Source organism: Cebus imitator, unplaced genomic scaffold, assembly GCF_001604975.1.
Source record: "Cebus imitator isolate Cc_AM_T3 unplaced genomic scaffold, Cebus_imitator-1.0 Scaffold129, whole genome shotgun sequence".
NCBI classification, from domain to species: Eukaryota; Metazoa; Chordata; class Mammalia; order Primates; family Cebidae; genus Cebus; species Cebus imitator.
Window position 1 is genome coordinate 2,444,136 of NW_016107444.1, and position 18,040 is coordinate 2,462,175.

General features: G+C 53.1%; 2 protein-coding genes across 4 annotated transcripts in view; one reads left to right on the forward strand and one right to left on the reverse strand.

The window, feature by feature from the left end:
- Positions 1-3,133, forward strand: part of TSPAN1 (tetraspanin 1) — a 10,757-nt gene extending 7,624 nt beyond the window's left edge. Inside the window, exons 4-9 of the mRNA XM_017540881.2 lie at positions 1,356-1,562; positions 1,756-1,830; positions 1,947-2,045; positions 2,122-2,274; positions 2,381-2,464; positions 2,651-3,133. Coding sequence (XP_017396370.1) covers positions 1,356-1,562; positions 1,756-1,830; positions 1,947-2,045; positions 2,122-2,274; positions 2,381-2,464; positions 2,651-2,698 — 666 coding nt within the window. The 3' untranslated portion in view covers positions 2,699-3,133. The remainder of the gene's footprint in view (positions 1-1,355; positions 1,563-1,755; positions 1,831-1,946; positions 2,046-2,121; positions 2,275-2,380; positions 2,465-2,650) is intronic.
- A 2,433-nt stretch (positions 3,134-5,566) lies between these two features.
- On the reverse strand, positions 5,567-15,500 carry POMGNT1 (protein O-linked mannose N-acetylglucosaminyltransferase 1 (beta 1,2-)). 3 transcript variants are annotated; one of them, XM_037742887.1, is made up of 22 exons: positions 15,482-15,500; positions 14,585-14,754; positions 13,833-13,947; positions 13,593-13,711; positions 12,558-12,623; positions 12,354-12,467; positions 11,384-11,501; positions 11,092-11,190; positions 10,812-10,939; positions 10,402-10,472; positions 10,092-10,167; positions 9,813-9,896; positions 9,682-9,723; positions 9,412-9,470; positions 9,047-9,119; positions 8,838-8,966; positions 8,629-8,754; positions 7,356-7,420; positions 7,109-7,153; positions 6,739-6,874; positions 6,346-6,455; positions 5,567-6,245 (listed from the first exon to the last, which is right to left on the reverse strand). In XM_037742887.1, the coding sequence occupies exons 2-22, from the start codon at positions 14,702-14,704 to the stop codon at positions 6,158-6,160; spliced, it is 1,983 nt and encodes a 660-aa protein (XP_037598815.1). In that variant the 5' UTR covers positions 14,705-14,754; positions 15,482-15,500; the 3' UTR covers positions 5,567-6,157. The 3 variants fall into 3 exon arrangements, with proteins under 3 accessions (XP_037598815.1, XP_017396373.1, XP_037598816.1); XM_017540884.2 differs by lacking the exon at positions 15,482-15,500 and adding an exon at positions 15,215-15,326; XM_037742888.1 differs by lacking the exon at positions 15,482-15,500 and adding an exon at positions 14,935-15,320.
- Between the last annotated feature and the right edge of the window lie 2,540 nt (positions 15,501-18,040).

Genomic DNA, 18,040 nt, shown 5'->3' on the forward strand with positions numbered 1-18,040 from the left:
TAGCTGGGATTACAGGCATGCGCTACCATGCCCAGCTGATTTTTTGTATTTTTAGTAGAGACGGGGTTTCACCATGTGGACCAGGATGGTCTTGATCTCTTGACCTCGTGATCCACCCGCCTCGGCCTCCCAAAGTGCTGGGATTACAGGCGTGAGCCACCGCGCCCGGCCAGCTCATTTTAAATAAATTTATTTGTAGAGGCAGTCTCACTATGTTGCCCAAGCTGGTCTCAAATTCCTGGGCTCAAGTGATTCTCCCACCTTGGGCTGGACAGGCATGAGCCACCATGCCAGTCCTGAGCTAGTCTTTATCCATGTATCTGGAGGAAGCAATAGTTATCCAGGGATTTGGAGAGCAGAGGCTCTGCCCTGAGAGGGTTAAAGGCAAATCCGGTTTGATTTCTGGCCTCTGTTACCCAGACCTTGCCAGGCTGGGCAGAGCAGGATAGGGCAGACCTCCAGCTCCTTGAAATTTGACCCTGCAGGCTAGAAGTCCAGCTTTCTGTCCTTGGGCAAACATGCCTGGAATCCAGCCGCAATCTGCCACCTCACTTCTGGCTCTAGCCTCAGTTTTTACAGCTGGAAAGTGAGGACTAGGCACCAAGGTGGTGTCAGGCTGATTCATCCACTGAAGCCCTGGGCTGGGAGGCTTTGCTCAAAGATCTGTGGGAACTGCACAGGGCCCTCAATCTGGGGCTCAGGATTCCCGCTGAGGTTTGGAGTTGAGATATAGAGCCTTTAAGAGAAGCTCTGGCTATATTCCACCCCCCTCCACCCCGTGCCTCACTTTCCTCTTGTGAGGCAAGGAGATCTTGTCTGGACGAAGGGCAGGCTTGGAGTTGGATTCTGGAAGGGAGCCAAATGGGGCCTGAGGTGGGTGAACCTTCTCAACCTCCACCCTCTCCAAGGTTACCAGCAGGTGAAACCTCAGCCCCACCTCCATTACTATGGTGACTGTTGAGTCTGTTCTGATACCACCCCCCTGTCTCCACCTATCAGAGGATAGAGGTGTCCGTAGGCACCCATCGCCCAGAAAGGAAATAGGAGGCTGGACCCTCATCTGCCTATTTTCAATCCTAGCTATGTGACAGGACCCTGGCAGCAGTAAGGGAAAGTCTTAGAACCTCTGATCTCCTTTATATCTGCCCAGGTGTGCAGCCTGGTCCCAGCTGTGCGTATCCCAGCTCCCATTTTTCTGGGCTCTAGAGGATGTTTCCCTCCTTACAGGATGAGTTTTTAGACTCTCTAGCCAATAAAGAGGGAAGTTTTTCGGCTCCCATCCTTCTTATTCAACTGTGTGGTAGTAAGCTACTTGCCAGCACTGTTTAAGGCCTGTCTGATCTCTCTCCCCTCAGCTATGTGGTGTGGCCCTGTTGGCAGTGGGCATCTGGGTGTCAATCGACGGGCCATCCTTCCTGAAGATCTTCGGGCCGTTGTCGTCCAGTGCCATGCAGTTTGTCAACGTGGGCTACTTCCTCATTGCAGCCGGCGCTGTGGTCTTTGCTCTTGGTTTCCTGGGCTGCTACGGTGCTCAGTCTGAGAGCAAGTGTGCCCTCATGATGGTGTGTCAAACCCAGCTCCACAAGCCCATGACCAAGCATCCCCTCACCCTTGACACCAGGCCCTGAGATTCCCAAAGCCTGCTTTGGACCCCCCTATGCCAAGGCCTCTGTCTCACTTTTCTGGGGGTGGATTAGGACAAGGAGGGCATGAGGGACTCTCTCCCTAAAACCCAGACCCCTCTTCCCCATTCAGTTCTTCTTCATCCTCCTCCTCATCTTTATTGCTGAGGTTGCAGCTGCTGTGGTCGCCTTGGTGTACACCTCAATGGTGAGGCACTGGGATGGAGGAAGGGAAGCATGTTGGGCAAAACCCTGGGAGTGGGCTGTGGCCTGTGAATGGCCCCCTTCTCTACCAGCCCCTAAACACTGGCCTGCCTCACCCAGGCTGATCACTTCCTGACCTTGCTGGTAGTGCCTGCGATCAAGAAAGACTATGGCTCCCAGAAGGATTTCACTCAAGTGTGGGACAGCACCATGGAAGGGGTAAGGTTGGCTGGGAAGGTTTTGGAGTGGAGAGAAAGAAGCAAGGCCCCAACCTCCTCCCTCATCTTGTCTCCAGCTCAAGTGCTGTGGCTTTACCAACTACACGGATTTTGAGGGTTCACCCTACGTCAAAAAGAACAATACCTTTCCCCCATTCTGTTGCAATGACATCACCAACACAGCCAATGAAACCTGCACTGAAGAAAAAGCTAAGAACCAAGCAGTACAGGTGTGTGGCACGGGTGGGTGGGGACTGTTTTCATGGTCTCAGAGTGGCAAATGGGGATGGCTATAGAGCAGCTGCCAACTATAAATGCTCTTTTCTCTTCCTGAAGGGTTGCTTCAATCAGCTTCTGCATGACATCCAAACTAATGCGGTCACCGTGGGTGGTGTGGCAGCCGGAATTGGGGGCCTAGAGGTAAGCAGATGAGGAGGCTGGGACTGGGCTATAGCTACAAGACCAGGGCTGCTCAATCCATCTGAGGCCTCTCTGGAGAAAACAGACTTCTAACTGGGCCTCAGGTAGGCTGTCCATGGGACAGGGGGCCAATGCTTCAGGATCCCCATCATGTCCCCTCATCTCTCCCTGTTCCTCCCTCTCCAGCTGGCTGCCATGATTGTGTCCATGTATCTGTACTGCAATCTGCAATAAGTCCACTTCTGCCTCTGCCACTACTGCTACCACATGGGAACTTGGAAGAAGCACCCTGGCAAGAAGCAGCGACGTGGGGAGGGGACAGTATCTAACAATGTCACTTGGCCCAGAGTGGACCTGCCCTTTCTGCTCCAGACTGGGGGCTAGATAGGGATCACTCCTTTTAGGTAGTGCCTGTCTTTCCTTCCATTGGTGGATGGGTGGGTGGGGCGCATTCCAGAGCCTCTAAGGTAGCCAGTCTTGCCCATTCCCCCAATCTATTAAACCCTTGATATGTCCCCTAGGGCAAGTGGGGGCTCTTCGTGATCCCAGTGCACTACTGGGGGATGAGAGAAAGGCATTTTATAGCCTGGGAAGAAGTGAAATCAGCAGAGCCTGGGCAGATGTGTAGAAGGCACTTCAAAATGCATAAACCAGTTGCAATGTTGCCAACTGGACTCTTCATGTATCTTTGGGGAGAGGGTCCCATCTTGCCTAAACTGACCTCAGATTCCTGTGGGGCCGCCAAATCAGAAGGCCTCTGGAAAGGAGGGAAGTAGGGTGGGGTTGGAGGTCAGAAGTGGTTATTTCTCCCCTTCATTTGGGTTCCAGGCCTGGGAGGGAACCTAAGAGGGATGGCCGAGAGGTCATGAGGAAGTCGAGTTGGGTTGGGCCAGTCTGCCTCCTTATAACAGGGAGAACTTTGGACTGAAACTACCCCCTCCTGGGTGGGGGCACTGGACTGGAAAGCTATGAAAATAACAAGCTTGTGCCAAATTCTTACCAGGGCAATGGGAAAGGGTCACTCCTTAGGTGCTGGGAAGTCCTCCAGGAGCCCCTTTCCTAGGGTCTAGGCTACCTACCTTTCCCACTCAGGCAAAACCCTAGATCTGTCCCTGATTCTAGGATCTCAGAGTGAACACCTTCTTTGCTGCTGGCCTACCTGGTGCTCTTCAGACCTCATCTCTTCTCTAGCCCTAACCATCCTTATGTGTCAAGTGGGAAACTGGGGATAGGAAAGGCCAAGCAACTTGCCTCAGTCTCACAGGCTTCAGTGAAGAGCTCAGCCTAGATTTGGACCGAGAACTACAGCACCTGGTGTAGTCCTGGCTGACATGATACTAGTTCCACTTGAAGGGGCAGCTGGCCACAATGTCTCTGACATAGACCTGATTACTATTGAGCCAGCAGTGAGAGGCCTGAGGGAGGCTACAGTGGGAGGGTACAGTGTCTGCTACCAAGCAAAGCCCACCCTGACAAACTAGTCCCCCTCCTTGCTTCCCTTTGACCCCTGTTAACTCTTCCTGAGCTTTTCCAGTGCAGCCCAGAACTACCACCCCCTTGCTGAGCCCAAAAAGGAAGAGGGACCTGGCCAGAGCCACACAGTGCCTTAGATCTGGTCTGTGAGGGCCAGACCAGGAGGTGCCAGGGTGTGCGGCAGGGAGAGGAGCTAGCCTGCTTCACCCCTTCACCACCACACTGTGCCTCTCACATACTTCCCCTCTGCCTCTGCCAAGTAGGTGCCTGTGTGGAGGCTGCATGGGATTTGTTTGCCCAGGGCGGGCCTCCACCTCATCATGGGCTAATTGCTGGTCAGCCTGGCTGTTTGGCCACCTCAAGCACTATCTCCAGCTCCAGCAAACACTGAAGGCGTCAGGGTGGCGAGATATATCTAAGTCATATACCACCCATGCCATTACCGAGCTGGGCTCCAGGCACCCGTGAAAGAGGCAGGGCAGAGAGCAGGCAGGAGGGCCGGAGTTCCAGCTGGAGTTCTGTACCTGCACAGAGGCAGGCAGACCCTTTCTTTTTTTTTGAGACTGAGTCTTGCTTTCTTGCCCAGGCTGGGGTGCAGTGGCGCAATCCTGGCTCACTACAACCTCCTTGTCCTGGGTTTAAGCAATTCTCCTGCCTCAGCCTCCCGAGTAGCTGGGACTACAGACGCACTCCACCACACCCAGCTAATTTTTGTATTTTTAGGAGAGACAGGGTTTCACCATCTTGGCTAGGGTGGTCTCAAACTCCTGATCTTGTTTGAGATCAGGAGTTTGAGACCACCCTAGCCAAGATGGTGAAACCCGCCTCAGCCTCCCAAAGTGCTGGGATTACAGGCATGAGCCACTGCGCCCGGCCAGGCAGACCCTTTCTTAAGTGGTGGTCTGCACTCACCCTCCTGACCCTAGGCCCTTCACAGATTCTTTAATTGTCCTTTTCCCTGCCGTGAGCTTTCTCATCCACTGCCTCTGGACAATCCCATCCACTTTCTGGTGCCTCTGTGACTAACTTAGATCTTCTTAAACTCTTTGGGTTATTGGCTGTGTGAGAATCTGACGTTCTTCTCCACAGAATGCCCGGATAGAGAATTCTGAATGCCAAAGTGCTCTAAGGGCCATAGACACCCTTGCTCCTAGGTCTCCATATGCACCCTAGCCTGTCTCTTGAATGATGCCCGCCCAGTCCTGTCCCATCCACTTCCTTCCCACCTCCACTAGGCACTCCTGCTCTTCCATTCCCTCTTCCAACCCCCAAGTATTCCTTTTTGTTCTCTTCTGCTCTACCTCTGGGGACAGCTGCCCAACCCAGGCAAGCTAGGCAGGAACCAGGCTGGTAGTTAAACAGTGGGGAAGAGGTGGGGTGGCTGCTCTAAGCTCAGCCTCAAGTAGGGTGGGGCTAAAGTCAGGCTGTCCTAGAGTAGAGCTGGGGAAAAACCTTGGCATTTGAGACTCGGGCATCCCCTGGTGGCCAAATGGCTCCAAATGGAAGATAAACTCTGTGGAGAACAGTAAGGAAAACTCACCATCTAACACAAGTATTCTCTCCACCACATCCCTCCAGCAACCCCTCCCCCACACACACACACACACAAAATCACAATCACAAGACACATCACCAGACGGCTTCTCCTTTTTTAATCAATGACCAACTTATCCAACTTTGGAAATCTGGACAAAGAGGAGGCTGAGCGCAGGCCTGGTCCAGTGTCTAAGGGTCTCTGAGTGAGTCTGTGTCAGCATGAGGGCCCCAACTGGGCCTGTCCATGGGTTGGGCACAGCAGTTTCCTGAGTAAGAGCCAGCCCCACCCTCAGGGCAGCATTCCAGCCCAAAAAGAAATCCAGGCCCTCCAGGTTCCGCCTGTTTTCAAGGCCCTCAGGACAGTCAATAAATAGGTTAGATTCTGAGCCAGGCCTGGGAAGTGAGGGTATTCAAAGGGCAGGATCAGCTGTCCAGGGATCGCAATGATTCCCAGGTACTCTCCTGCCCATCTCCAACAAGGAAGTAAATAAATAGACCTTTAACTCAGGAACAGGGGTATTGGAGCAGGGGAGGCCCCGCTTGGAGTTAGTAATTAAGTCTCATGTTAAAAACAAGGTAGCCCGCAGCCCCTACCAGCATCTACAAAATCCTACAGGATGGGGGGAAGGGCTAGCCTGCCTGGGGGTACACAGTACCCAGCCCTGCAGGGTCCTGGAGGAGGTCTCATGTTTGTTCTGCGGCTCCTGGGGCTCCCTCCTCCTTAGGGGGTGGCTCCAGGAAAATTGGGGTGACTGAGGTTGGCTTCTTCACTCTGGGAAAATAATACAAGAATGTATAGGGAAGAAGCCATTAGCTATATTCCTGGATCCCACTAGGCCTCCCATTTCTCAGGGCAGAAAAGGGTCACTCACGAGTAGGGGGAAGCTGGGACCCCCACCACCAGGAAGTGGTTCTTCTTCCGAAACAATCTCCACAGGCCCCGGTGGTTGCCACGCACATCCAGGTCCCAGATATGGAGGCACTGATAAGGGTGGGATGGGGACAGAGACATGGGTCAGAAAGCTATGGGGAGGGGCCACTGAAGACCCTTTGGCCCAGCCCCTACCCCTCCTCAGAAGCTACCGCAATTTGCAAGAGATAGCATCTTTTGGAATATAAATTTGGACAAGGAGGTTGGAAGAGGGGTTCTAAGAGTAGAAAGAGGAGGTTCTGAGGTTGAAGATTTCAGAGCAAAGCTCCTTGGATCTTGGGGCAGTGTGTGTAAGGGGGAGGGGTTCTCCAGGGTGGGCATGGTATTGGAGCACCTTGGCAAGCTGGGTCCAGGTGGTGAAGTCATCATCTTTCTCCATTCGAATAAAGGCCACATAAATGTGGCCCTCTGTGTCTGGCAGGAAAGAATCTTCACAAGGGTTCTTGCTGTGGTCCAGAACCTCAGCCTCACTGCAGTTGGGGGTGGGAGAATATGGCCAAGACAGGGCCCACTTCATGGGTTTGTCCCACAAGCCCCTGTACTTCGTTGAATGCTCTGCTGTTTCCACCTTGAAGTTCTTAAGAATGTTTGAACTAAGGGCCCTGATTTTCATTTTGCACAGGGCCCTATAAATTATGGGGCCAAGATCCCCAGTATTTGACTCCTTGCTCCCTGCTACACATCCCAATTGTCGTAGGCCATACCTGAGCAGCCTGTGAATTTCCACTTCATAAGCTTCTTTCTTCAGACTGAAGAGGAGGGAGAAATGGGTCAGAGGAGTGGGCAGGCCCTCAGGTCCCATGGGTAGCACTGAGCAGGGCAAGGGGTCACATGGGAATCTGCAGCAGCAGGGCTGGAGTAAACACACAGGCCCGGGATTGGAAGGGACTTTCAGGGACTGGCCTCCAAATCTCCTAGATATCCACCCCTTGCCCTGTTGCCAGCCCCCACCTGTCCACATTCCTGAGCTGGACACCTGGAACTGTGTTGAGCTTGTGCTTCTTGAAGTAGGCCTCCTGGAGTGGGTATGAGAGTGAAAATCAGTGCCTCACATTGTCTGGCCCACACCTTCTCACTGACCAGCCACACATCTATAAGACACACAAATGAAGTCCTAGACCTGTAAAGGGCCCTCTAATTTCCTCCAGTCTTCTCCATCCTCTTTGCAGCATCCTCAGCAAGCTCTTACTGGCTTTAATTTGGCCTCCACCATTGCTGCAGAGCTCATGCTCTCACAACAGCTCACACTACCGCACTACAGACCCGTGAGCTAGTAGTCCTTGTCTCTTGTAGTTCTCCCTGGGCCTGCTGTTCTAGAACCATAGATGTCAGAAGCAGGCCCTGCAGGAGGTGGTGGGCAAAGGGATGGGATGGGCTGGGAAGGAGAAAACTACTTTGACTCTGGTACCGAGAGAGACCTGAGGTAAGTGCCTGCCCCTCTCTGGGAGAGGAATAGGACTCTTGTATTAGTCAGCCTCTGAGGGGCCTCTGGCTTCTAGGAGGTTCCAAGCTGGATGCTATCCATTCCTTTGGGCTGGGCTGGCTCAAGGCCTCCCATGCTATAACTGGGGAATGGTTCTCTGGACACAGCCAGGTGAAATTGGGGGTCCTAGGGACTTCCCTGTTCTCAGGCTGAAGCATGGGCTCCAGCACTTGCCAGAACAGGAAAGAGTAGAGATTGCAGGCTGGACCACTGCTTAGAGGCAGAAATACTCTCCCCATACACCCACAGTCCAGTGCTAAGAAGAATAAAAATAAAAATAGTACCAGCTGACCCTTATATATGTTTACAATTCAAAGCATTTTACATATATAGACTCATTTAAACATTCAGAAAATCATAATCCAGTGAGGTAGTAGTATTTTATCCTCATTTTACAGATAAAGAAACTGAGGCAAAAATAGGATAGTTCTTTCCCCAAGGTTACATGACTGGCAAGTAGCAGAGCTGGGATTGCTCCGGAGTCCATGGTTTTGGGGTGTGTGTGTGTGTGTGTGTGTACATATATATATATATTTATATATATATATATATTTTTTTTTTTTTTTTTTTAAGATGGGGTTTCACCATGATAGCCAGGCTGGTCTTGAACGCCTGACGTCAGGTGGATCACCCCACCTCGGCCTCCCAAAGTGCTAGGATTACAGGTGTGAGCCACTGTGCCCGGCCCATGGTTTTGTTCTTGACTGCCACACTGTGCCCTGCTCCCTGCCTCCCACTCACATGAAAGTAGCCATTCATGTTGAGGCCGACGATGCCAAAATGGTAGGATCGGGAAATGTCAGGGATGATGCACTCTCGGCCCCGGCGTTGTTCGGGCATCCGCATCCACATGTCCCAATCCCAGAGCTGGCAGACATGGACAATGAGGAAGATTAAGATGTTTCGAGTTCATAGGGACTCCAGCCCCCTCACCCAACCCTGCCAGTTACCTTTTCCGGCGTAGGCCACTTGGGCTCAAGCTCCTCCTTGTACAAGGACCTCCTGAGCACCCAGCCCAGCCCAGGCATGGTCTCCACACGATACAGTAGTGCTGGGTCCTCAGCCGTGTGTTCATAACCCTGAGGACAGGGGCCATAGTGGGAGGTATTAGCTGAGGCCTCATAAACTCACTAGCTAACCCCTGGCCATTCCAGCCTACCTGGTCATTCCAGGCAGAGATGCAGTACAGGCTGTCATCCTCCTCCAGCAGGTGGATAGATTGGCTCAGGAAACTGGGAGGCAGGGTCAAAGAGTTCAGGGAGAGGCAAGGATAAATCTAGTCACACGGAGATGCTGGAAGAGCTGGAGCTGGGTCTCAGGAGCGTACCTCCTTCCTCCAAATCTCCACTGTCTCCATTCATCCACTCTACCTTCAACACCAGCCCCAACACCTGCCATCCTACCTTTGCTCAGGCTTTGCCCCCACTTTGAGCTCATGTCCTCCAGAAAGCTCTCCAGGACACCTCACTGCCTGTTTGCCTGCAGACCGAGGAACCTCATCTGAAACCTAGAGTCTCCCCTCACCTGAAAAAATCCACAGCGATATCCAGGTCCTCTTCTAGAACCACAGCAAACTTGGCCTCCTGGAAGAGGAATGGAACATCATAGTCCCAAGAGGGTCTCTCCATCTGGTCTCCTTTGCACCCAACCCTCTTCTTGCAGGCAGCATTACCCCCATTTTCCAGATGTGAAGGATGAGGCCCGGTGAGGGGAACAGCTTGCCACATAACAGGCCCAGACCCTATGCCCATGTTTCTCCGCCCCAGGCCCAAGAGTTGTATCCTTAGTACTCACCGGAAAGAGGTTGAAAGTGGCAGTGAGGCTGGCCTTGTAGTGCTGGGAGGAGGGTAGGAATAGGGCACATGAGCTTTAGGGTAGAAGGCAGAGCCAGATGTCTGCCCCATCCCCGCTTGCCTACGCAGTACCTGAGACACGCGGGCATTCTTGATGCTGATGGGGGTATGCTGGATGCCCCTCAGACCAAACAGTGCCACCACATCCATGGGTTCCTGGGGGACACGGCCACTGGTCACCATGTGAGGTCACTTTCTCCTGCCCGCCTCCGCAATCCAAGGCCTTCACATTTCACAGCCCTTGCCTGGGCGGTCTCCCTTGCCCGCCCCTGGCAATCACTGCTGCTCCACACCTGCAGCCCCGTGTTGTCGTGTTGTGTTCCACCTGAGGTCCCCTGAAGCCCTACTTACCTCATAGTAGCCATCGATGAAAACGGTTATCATCTGGGGAGACACCCCCTGGGCTGAAAGCAGAGAGCGCAGCATCCTGGGGAGCCCAGGGATAGGTTAAGGTCTCTTCATTCCCCCTCAACTCAGGCTCCCCTGTGTTTACAGCTGGGCCCAGATTCTCCATGCTTACCCACAGAGGTGAATAGGTCTAGAATCTGTTGTCTTCCTGCCCACCTCAAGAGTTCCTCCTGGAGGTAGATGACCTAAGCACCCTCCCACTTACTAAGCACCCTCCTGTTCAGTGCTGGGGACAGCCCACTCCCAGGCTTACCTGTACAGGTAATTGGGTCGGTTTCCTGCAATGACAGCCACAGGCACATTGAGGACTTTGTTGTCTGGGAGCTGTGGGAGAAACATGTTTAGCTCTTGCCTTACTCCCCCTTCAAACGGGGATCCCCACCTAGGGAAGAGTTCTCGAGTGAGGGTAGGTACAGACGAGCAGACAGGGAAGGAAGAGAGAATCTTCCCTGTTCTGGCTTCTCCACACACTCAGCCCAACTCCAATGCTCAGCTTTGCTTACATGGCCTGCCCCTTCACACCAGCCCTGTCTTGCAGAGTGCAGTGTAAATCCTGCTCCTGGTTCCCTCCCAGGCTAGGGTACAGAAAGCCCAGCCTAATCTTTCCTGGGGCCCCCTTGCTGAGCTGGGAAGGGGGCCCTCACTGCCTAGGGCCCCACTCACTGGGTCAGGGCTGAACTCGATGGGCGTGGGGTCCTTGCAGCTGCATACACTTCCATAGCCCTCAACTTTGCTGCAGAAGCGCCGGCGGCGACGGTTCAGCTCTGTGTCTGCCCAGTGGCACTCTGCCTCTGAGGGAAGGATGTGGTTGACATGGAGGCATAGGGCTAGCACAGTCTAAAGAGCCCGAGGCACACAATCAAAGAAATAAAGCACCACCAGGAGGACCTAAATGCCCACCCCCAGCCCAGGCCCTGCCCCATCCAGGCTCCACTAACTCTACCTTCTGCTGAGCTCAGCGGCACATCTGTCTTCAGCAGGACTGGGTCCCCCCAGGAGGAGAGGGCAGGCGACTTAGAATGTTTCTCCCCGAGGACAGGACCTGGCAGGAGGCAGGAATGAGGGCTCATGGGGGCCCAGACACCAGCCTGGGGGCTTTTTTCCATCTCCCTGCCTACTTTCATCCAACCCACTACCACTGGCTCCTATGTATTCCCCACCCCACCCCACCTCCTGGGGTTCTGCTCCTCCCGGGCCCTTGATACTATAGAGTGGATGGCCTCTGGTGCCGGCACCTCCTTTTCGTCCCACGAAGGCCCATGTGTCCCTCCAGCCCAGGGCAGGGCCAGCCTGGCTGCCCAGGCTCCTCAGCAGAGCCTTGGCCGTGTCCTTGAGGTGGAAGGAGCCCTCGTCCTGGGGGCCAGAGAAGGCAGTTAGGCTGACTGGCAAGGTTCCAGGAGACCTGGCCTCACAGAGCACCAGCTATGTGGCAACCTTTTACTTAAATAAGCTCATTACATTATCACAATAACCCTCTATGATTACTCTCTTTCTCAGATAAAAAATAATAACTGAAGGCTTAGAGAGATCTGAGTCATCTGAGGTCATCCAGCTAGTAAGTCCTTTCCACAAACCCACACGATCTGCACCTCTCTCTCCCTCCGCCTCTCTACCTTCTTTTCCCACCACTCCTATTCTCCTCCCTTATTCTGCTCCACCTCGACTGGCATCTTTGCTGTTCCTCAAATGTGCCATGTACCTTCCCACTTGAGGGGCTTTGCACTTGCTATTCTTTCCACCTGGAATGCTCTTCGTCCAGGTAGTCAGCTGGCTCACTCCTCACTTCCCCAGCTTTCTGCTCATATATCATTTCCTTGCAGGGGCCTTCCCTTTCTAAAATGCCCCCCATCATTCTGGATCCCCTGCTTTATTTTCTTCTTTATGTAAGTTATCATTTACTAGCATTACACACATTTACTTGGCTGTTTTTTGTAGACCTCCCACTGCTAGAATGTAAGCTCCATGAGGGTGGGGACTCTGTCTTGTTTCCCATTGCATCTTCAGCACCCAGAGGCGTACCTGCCATAGAGTTGTTGCTCAATAACTATTTGCTGAATTAATAAAAATGTTAAGGCTAAGATTGGAACCTGAGTGACCTTCCTTCAGAGAATCTTCCCTTATGTTACATGAGAGGCAGAGAAGCCGGGGCTATGAGCAGGGTTGGAGCCAGGGAGTAGGGCTCAGGGCCAGGGCTGAATCACTGACCTTGACAGTACAGATGAGCACTCGGCCGGGCGCAACCATGTTGAGGAACAGCACCATGGCCTCATCCTCATGAGGTGAGTATGTGTCAAACACACGTTTTGCCATCACGTGGCCCTGGCAGGGGATGCACCTCTGGTGAGTTGGTATCATCAGCAAGAAGAGCCCAGCTCCAGCCCTCTGGGTCACCCACCCCTAGAAACTCACCGTGGCCTGGTTGAGGACAATGACATGGATGCCCCGGCCCTGCTCCCGGGCCTCATCCTCCAGCACCTATACAGTGGCAGAGACAAAGTCCAACTTTTCACTGACATTCAAGGTGTCTCTCTCATAAGGGTACTTAAAACACCAGCTGCTTGAAACCTCACTTCCTGCCTATGCTTCTGTTCACATAGCTCTTTTCCAACTCAGCTTGAAGGCCGTCTCTTCCAGAAAGCCTCTACGGCACTCCCATTGGAAGAGATCACGTCTTTCTACAACCCTCCCCTCCATGACTTTCATGGCTCTTACAGCCTTTGCTGTCTCTGCTTCATCCTGGAGGTATCAGAATCCTCCATCAGACTGAACTCCTCAAGGTAGGGCCAGGTCTCATTACTTCCAGGTCCCCAGTGCCCAGCACAAGGCTGAAGCCAAAGAAGGGACCAGGGAATAGTTATAAAATAAATCAGCCGGGCGTGGTGGCTCACGCCTGTAATCCCAGCACTTTGGGAGGCCGAGGCGGGTGGATCACGAGGTCAAGAGATCGAGACCATCCTGGTCAACATGGTGAAACCCCGTCTGTACTAAAACTACAAAAAATCAGCTGGGCATGGTGGCGCGTGCCTGTAATCCCAGCTACTCAGGAGGCTGAGGCAGGAGAATTGCCTGAACCCAGGAGGCAGAGGTTGCGGTGAGCCGAGATCGCGCCATTGCACTCCAGCCTGGGTAACAAGAGCGAAACTCCGTCTCAAAAAAAATAAAAAATAAAAATAAAATAAATCAATGAATTGACTGCCTACTATTATGAATGATTGCTTTTGACATCCCACTACATACATATAAGACACTTAACAAACTTTTTGTTTAATCCTGACAAGTAGAAATCATTAGTCTCAGTCTATAGTTAAGAAATTGAGGACTCCAAAGCCCCAGAGGTGGAAATTGGCAGAGTTGCAGTTCCCACTTAGGCAGTAGACCCCGCAGCCAGTGGACCATGCCCTGAGCAGAATGGAGTGACTATACACCAGACCCTGGCCCACTGACCGTGGTGCCATCCACTGCCACATATACTTTGCTGCGACTTGAGTACACCTCTACGTCCAGGACCCGCCGGGGACCGCTGCCTCTGCGCCTTGGGGGCTCCAGGCGGCCTAAGGCCTCATCTGTGGGGTGCAACAGGTCATGGAGATAGTCTCCCCAGCAGAGTGTCACCCGTTGGGGTCTGCCTGCCACTCCAGCTGTGAGATCCAAGGCCCTCCCACCCCATCCTCAGCTTGGCCCCACCATAGTCTTGCTCTGGCTCTGGGTCCTCATTGGCTTCACTGATGGCTCGCCGAGTGTCCAGGATCAACTTGATATTGACAATGACAGTCACCAGCAGGAAAAGAACGGCCCCTGTCTGAGGGGAGGGGTAGGGATGATTAAGAGGAGCACCTCCTTCAGCTCCTAGAGGATCTTTCTGAAAGGAGGGCCCTGGCTGCAGTGAGGACATCCAGAGAACCTAGGACCTGTCTCTTCCTCTGTCTGCCCAGCTCTGCTCCCCTGACCAGGGCCTAGTTTCACAGCCACCTTCCCCAGGGAACCTCCCCTGACCCTTCCCCCTCCATTAGGGCCCTCCCTACCCAGTGCTCCTGTATTCTTCCATTTGAGACCTTGGTTTCAAATCTCATTGATTTCCTTGGTCCTCTCCATTGTTGGTTTCTAGAGATAGAGCCAGGCCCAGAGAACCAAGCTGGGAATCAGACCTGGGTCCTAGCCCTAACTGCCTCACAGGGGTGTGTGCCTCTGGGCAAAGCTGTCCTGATCAGACTTCAGGCTTCCGGTTCAGAAGCTTAGAAGTTGTACTTGGGTTCCGATTCCACAACTCTGGGTTCAAACCATTACCTACAGGGACAAGACATATAGAGGTCTCCCCTCTAGGAACCTGCTGCCCCTTTCCAACTGGGGCTGGCCAAGGTAGGTCCCAGTGCCTGGTTTAGGTGGGGAAGAAGCTGGGAGGGAGCCCTTGGTGGGGAGGGTTTGAGATATCTCTATACCTGACAGAATCTCCGCAGAGCCCGCTGGTTTGTCAGTTTATACTTCCAGGTAAGGTACCAGCTCCGTTTCTTCCGAGCCCCAAAGGGCTTGATGAGGGGGCTGGGCTTCCAGTCGTCCATGCCGGATTGGCGGGTCACCAATGTCCTGGGCAGCCCATGCCTTCAGGAATCTGATGGGATCAGAGGGCCACATAGGGTAAGGTGGCCCTCCCAAAGTCTGATGCCTTCTGGAGAGATGAGGGAGGAACTCCCAGCAAGTCTTCCCTGCAAGCACCCATACTGTGTGACATGGGGAAAGTGGTTCAACTTCTCTGGGCCTGACAAGAAACCCTAGAAAGGGGTTGGATCACCTGGAAATTCCCTGAGACTGGAGTAACTCTCTGAATCAAGGCTGTCCAGGGGTGGAGGCCAAATAATCTGCTCAAAGTTCATTAGCCCCTACAAGGACCAAGCCCCAGGCCTCCCCAAGCCTGTGGTGGGCAAAGAGCGACCTCTCCTGCCCCAATCCTCCACCCTCATCCCATCCTAGCTGGCCCAGCTTCTCCTCCCAGGGCCCGGGGCCGCCCGAGGGCTCGGGAGACCTGCACCGTCAGCGCCACCCCTCCCGGACCCCCACGCTGAGGCACTCACGGCTTAGGGGCCCCGGGCCCCGCTCGGGCCCCGCTCGGGCCCGCATTGCTCGGCCCTGCGCGCCGCGGCCTCCGCCTCCTCCATGCCGCTCGCGGCCCCGCCCCGGCCTGGCGCGCCCCCCCGCTTCCGCCGCCGCCGCCGCCGCCGCCGCCGCCGCCGCCGCTGCCGCGGGGTGAGAGGGCGACAGGCGGCGCTTAGGGCGGCGGCGGCAGCGGCAGCGGCAGCGGCGGGGTGTCCGCAGCCAGGGAGTAAGGAGCGCGCTCAGACCTTGCTCCGCAGCTTCGCAGCCCGGCTGGCGGGTGCTGCTGCCTGCACGAGAGCAGCCCGTTCCCCCGCACCGCTGATGGCAAACCCAACTCCAGTCAGAGGCCTAGGACCTTAGACCTAGATCACAGGGCACGCCAGGGTCAGAGGGGCTGCAAGCCTGCGGCACAGCACACACACCACCCGCCCCATACCCCTCCTGGGCAAGGCCGGTACCTGGGTCTGGGGCATGCACAGCCATTGGAGGCCAAGGGAGATTAAAATCCAGGTTCTGCCGCTGTGCTAAGCAGTTTACTGATGACGTTTAATTCCACAGCAACCCCATGAGGTAGGCGCTATTATCATTATTTCATTTTTTTTTCAATTGAGACGGAGTTTCGCTCTGTTGCCCAGGCCGGACTGCAGTGGCACCATCTTGGCTCAGTGCAGCCTCTGCCTCCTGGATTCAAGCGATTCTCCTGCTTCAGCCTTCTGAGTAGCTGGAACTATGGGCGTGCACCACCGCACCCGGCTAATTTTTGTATTTTTGGTAGAGACGGGTTTCACCATGTTGGCCAGGCTGGGTCTGGAACCCCCGACATCAGGTGATCTGCCGGCCTTGGCCTCCCAAAGTGCTGGGATTACAGCCGTGAGCCACTGCGGCGGCTATAGGCGCCATTATTATCCCTGTCACAGATAAAGAAATGAGACCCAATGTCACAAAGCTGGAAGAGGTGGAATTGAAACCCAGCCTGGCTCCAGATTCTGCTCTTAACCACTCACTGCACTCCACTGGCAACAATACTTAAGAGTTGCCAGGTTTAAATAACATCATACATAGAAAGCACTTAGCTTAACACAATGGTTCTCAAACTTTAGATTGCATCAGAATCACCTGGATGACTTCTTAAAACAGAGGTGCTGGGCCAGTCCCTAGAGTTTTAGATTCTGTGGTCTGGGGCAGGGTGGGATTTTGCATTCCTAACAAGTTTCTACCTGATGTTGATGTTTGTTTGAAGTCAGTGGGTAGCCACAGAACAGTTTTAAGCAGGGGAGAAATATAATTCCATTTATATTTTAAGAGAACCTTTACTTTATTTGTGGAGAATGGTTTGAAAGGAGACTGAGGAAGCCAGAAGACCAGTTAGATTTTTTTTGAGCTTTCCATATTCCATCTGTTTCCTGAGTGGTGGGGTGATATCCCCCACAATGTTAACAGTACTTGTCTTAGGAGTTAAAGAAATAGATGATTTTTCTTAAGTATGTATAAGAATAGAAAAAAACCCAACACATTTTATTAGCATTTGAAAAAGATGTGCTGGCTGGGCACAGTGGCTGCTCACACCTGTAATCCCAGCCTGTAATCCCAGCAGTTTGGGAGGCTGAGGTGGGCTGGTCACTTGAGGTCAGGAGTTTGAGAGCAGCCTGGCCAACATGGTGAAACCCCATCTCTACTAAAAATACAAAAGTTAGCTGGGTGTGGTGGTGGGCTCCTGTAATCCCAGCTACTCAGGGGACTGAGGCAGGAGAATCGCTTGAACCCAGGAGGCAGAAATTGCAGTTGAGATCGCACCACTGCACTCCCGCCTGGGTGACAGAGCAGTAGTCTGTCTCAAAAAATTAAATTAATTAATTAATTAAAAGATGTCCCTTAGGGTTTCTTTCTGACCCTCTTTTCTCCTCAAACTCACTCTTCATGGATGATATCATTCTCTCATGACCTCTGTTACCAATCTAGATTCCCAAACTGACATTGGCAGTTCTAACCTCTTTCCTGAGCTCCAAGCTGCCTGATGTCCAGCAGGCCATCTTCACAGCCCCCTCTAACACACCAGCACAACTGCTGGAATCATTTCCTTTTACTCCTAGATCTCTTGAGGGCTCCCCTCCTCAGTGAACTGCACCAGGCCAAAGAGCTGGGAGTCACCCTTGACTTCTTGTCTTCTCCAGTGACCAGTCGAGGTATGTCTTCCTCACCATTGTATTCTCTACACCACACACAAAGGGTGGCACATAGTAAGCTCTCCAGAACATTTGTTGAAATCATTCATTTGTATTTTTTAACAAATTTTTATTGAATGCCACTATAAATGAATGTAGACAGTCACCTAGTCCTGTCAGTCTTACCTCCTGAAGGGCCTTCCATTCTAGTCTAATTCTTCTCCAGCCTCACAATCAGCCCCTGGTGTAGTCCATTTCAGTTTCTTGCTTTCCAACCAGTCTCCTTGACTCTAGATTTTTACTCCTCCCATTCATTTCTCCTTGCAAAATCCAGAATGATTTCTTTTTTTAAAGGCAAATGTTGCTGGGTGCAGTGGCTCATGTCTGTAATCCCAGCACTTTGGGAGGCCAAGGCAGGCAGATCAACTGAGGTCAGGAGTTTGAAACTCGCCTGGCCAACATGGTGAAACCCCATCTCTACTAAAAATACAGAAATTAGCTGGACGTGATGGTGGGTGCCTATAGTCCCAGCTGCTTGGTAGGCCGAGGCAGGAAAATGGCTTGAACCAGGAGGCGGAGGTTGCAGTGAGCTGAGATCATGCCATTGCACCCCAGCCTGGGTGACACAGTGAGACTCCATCT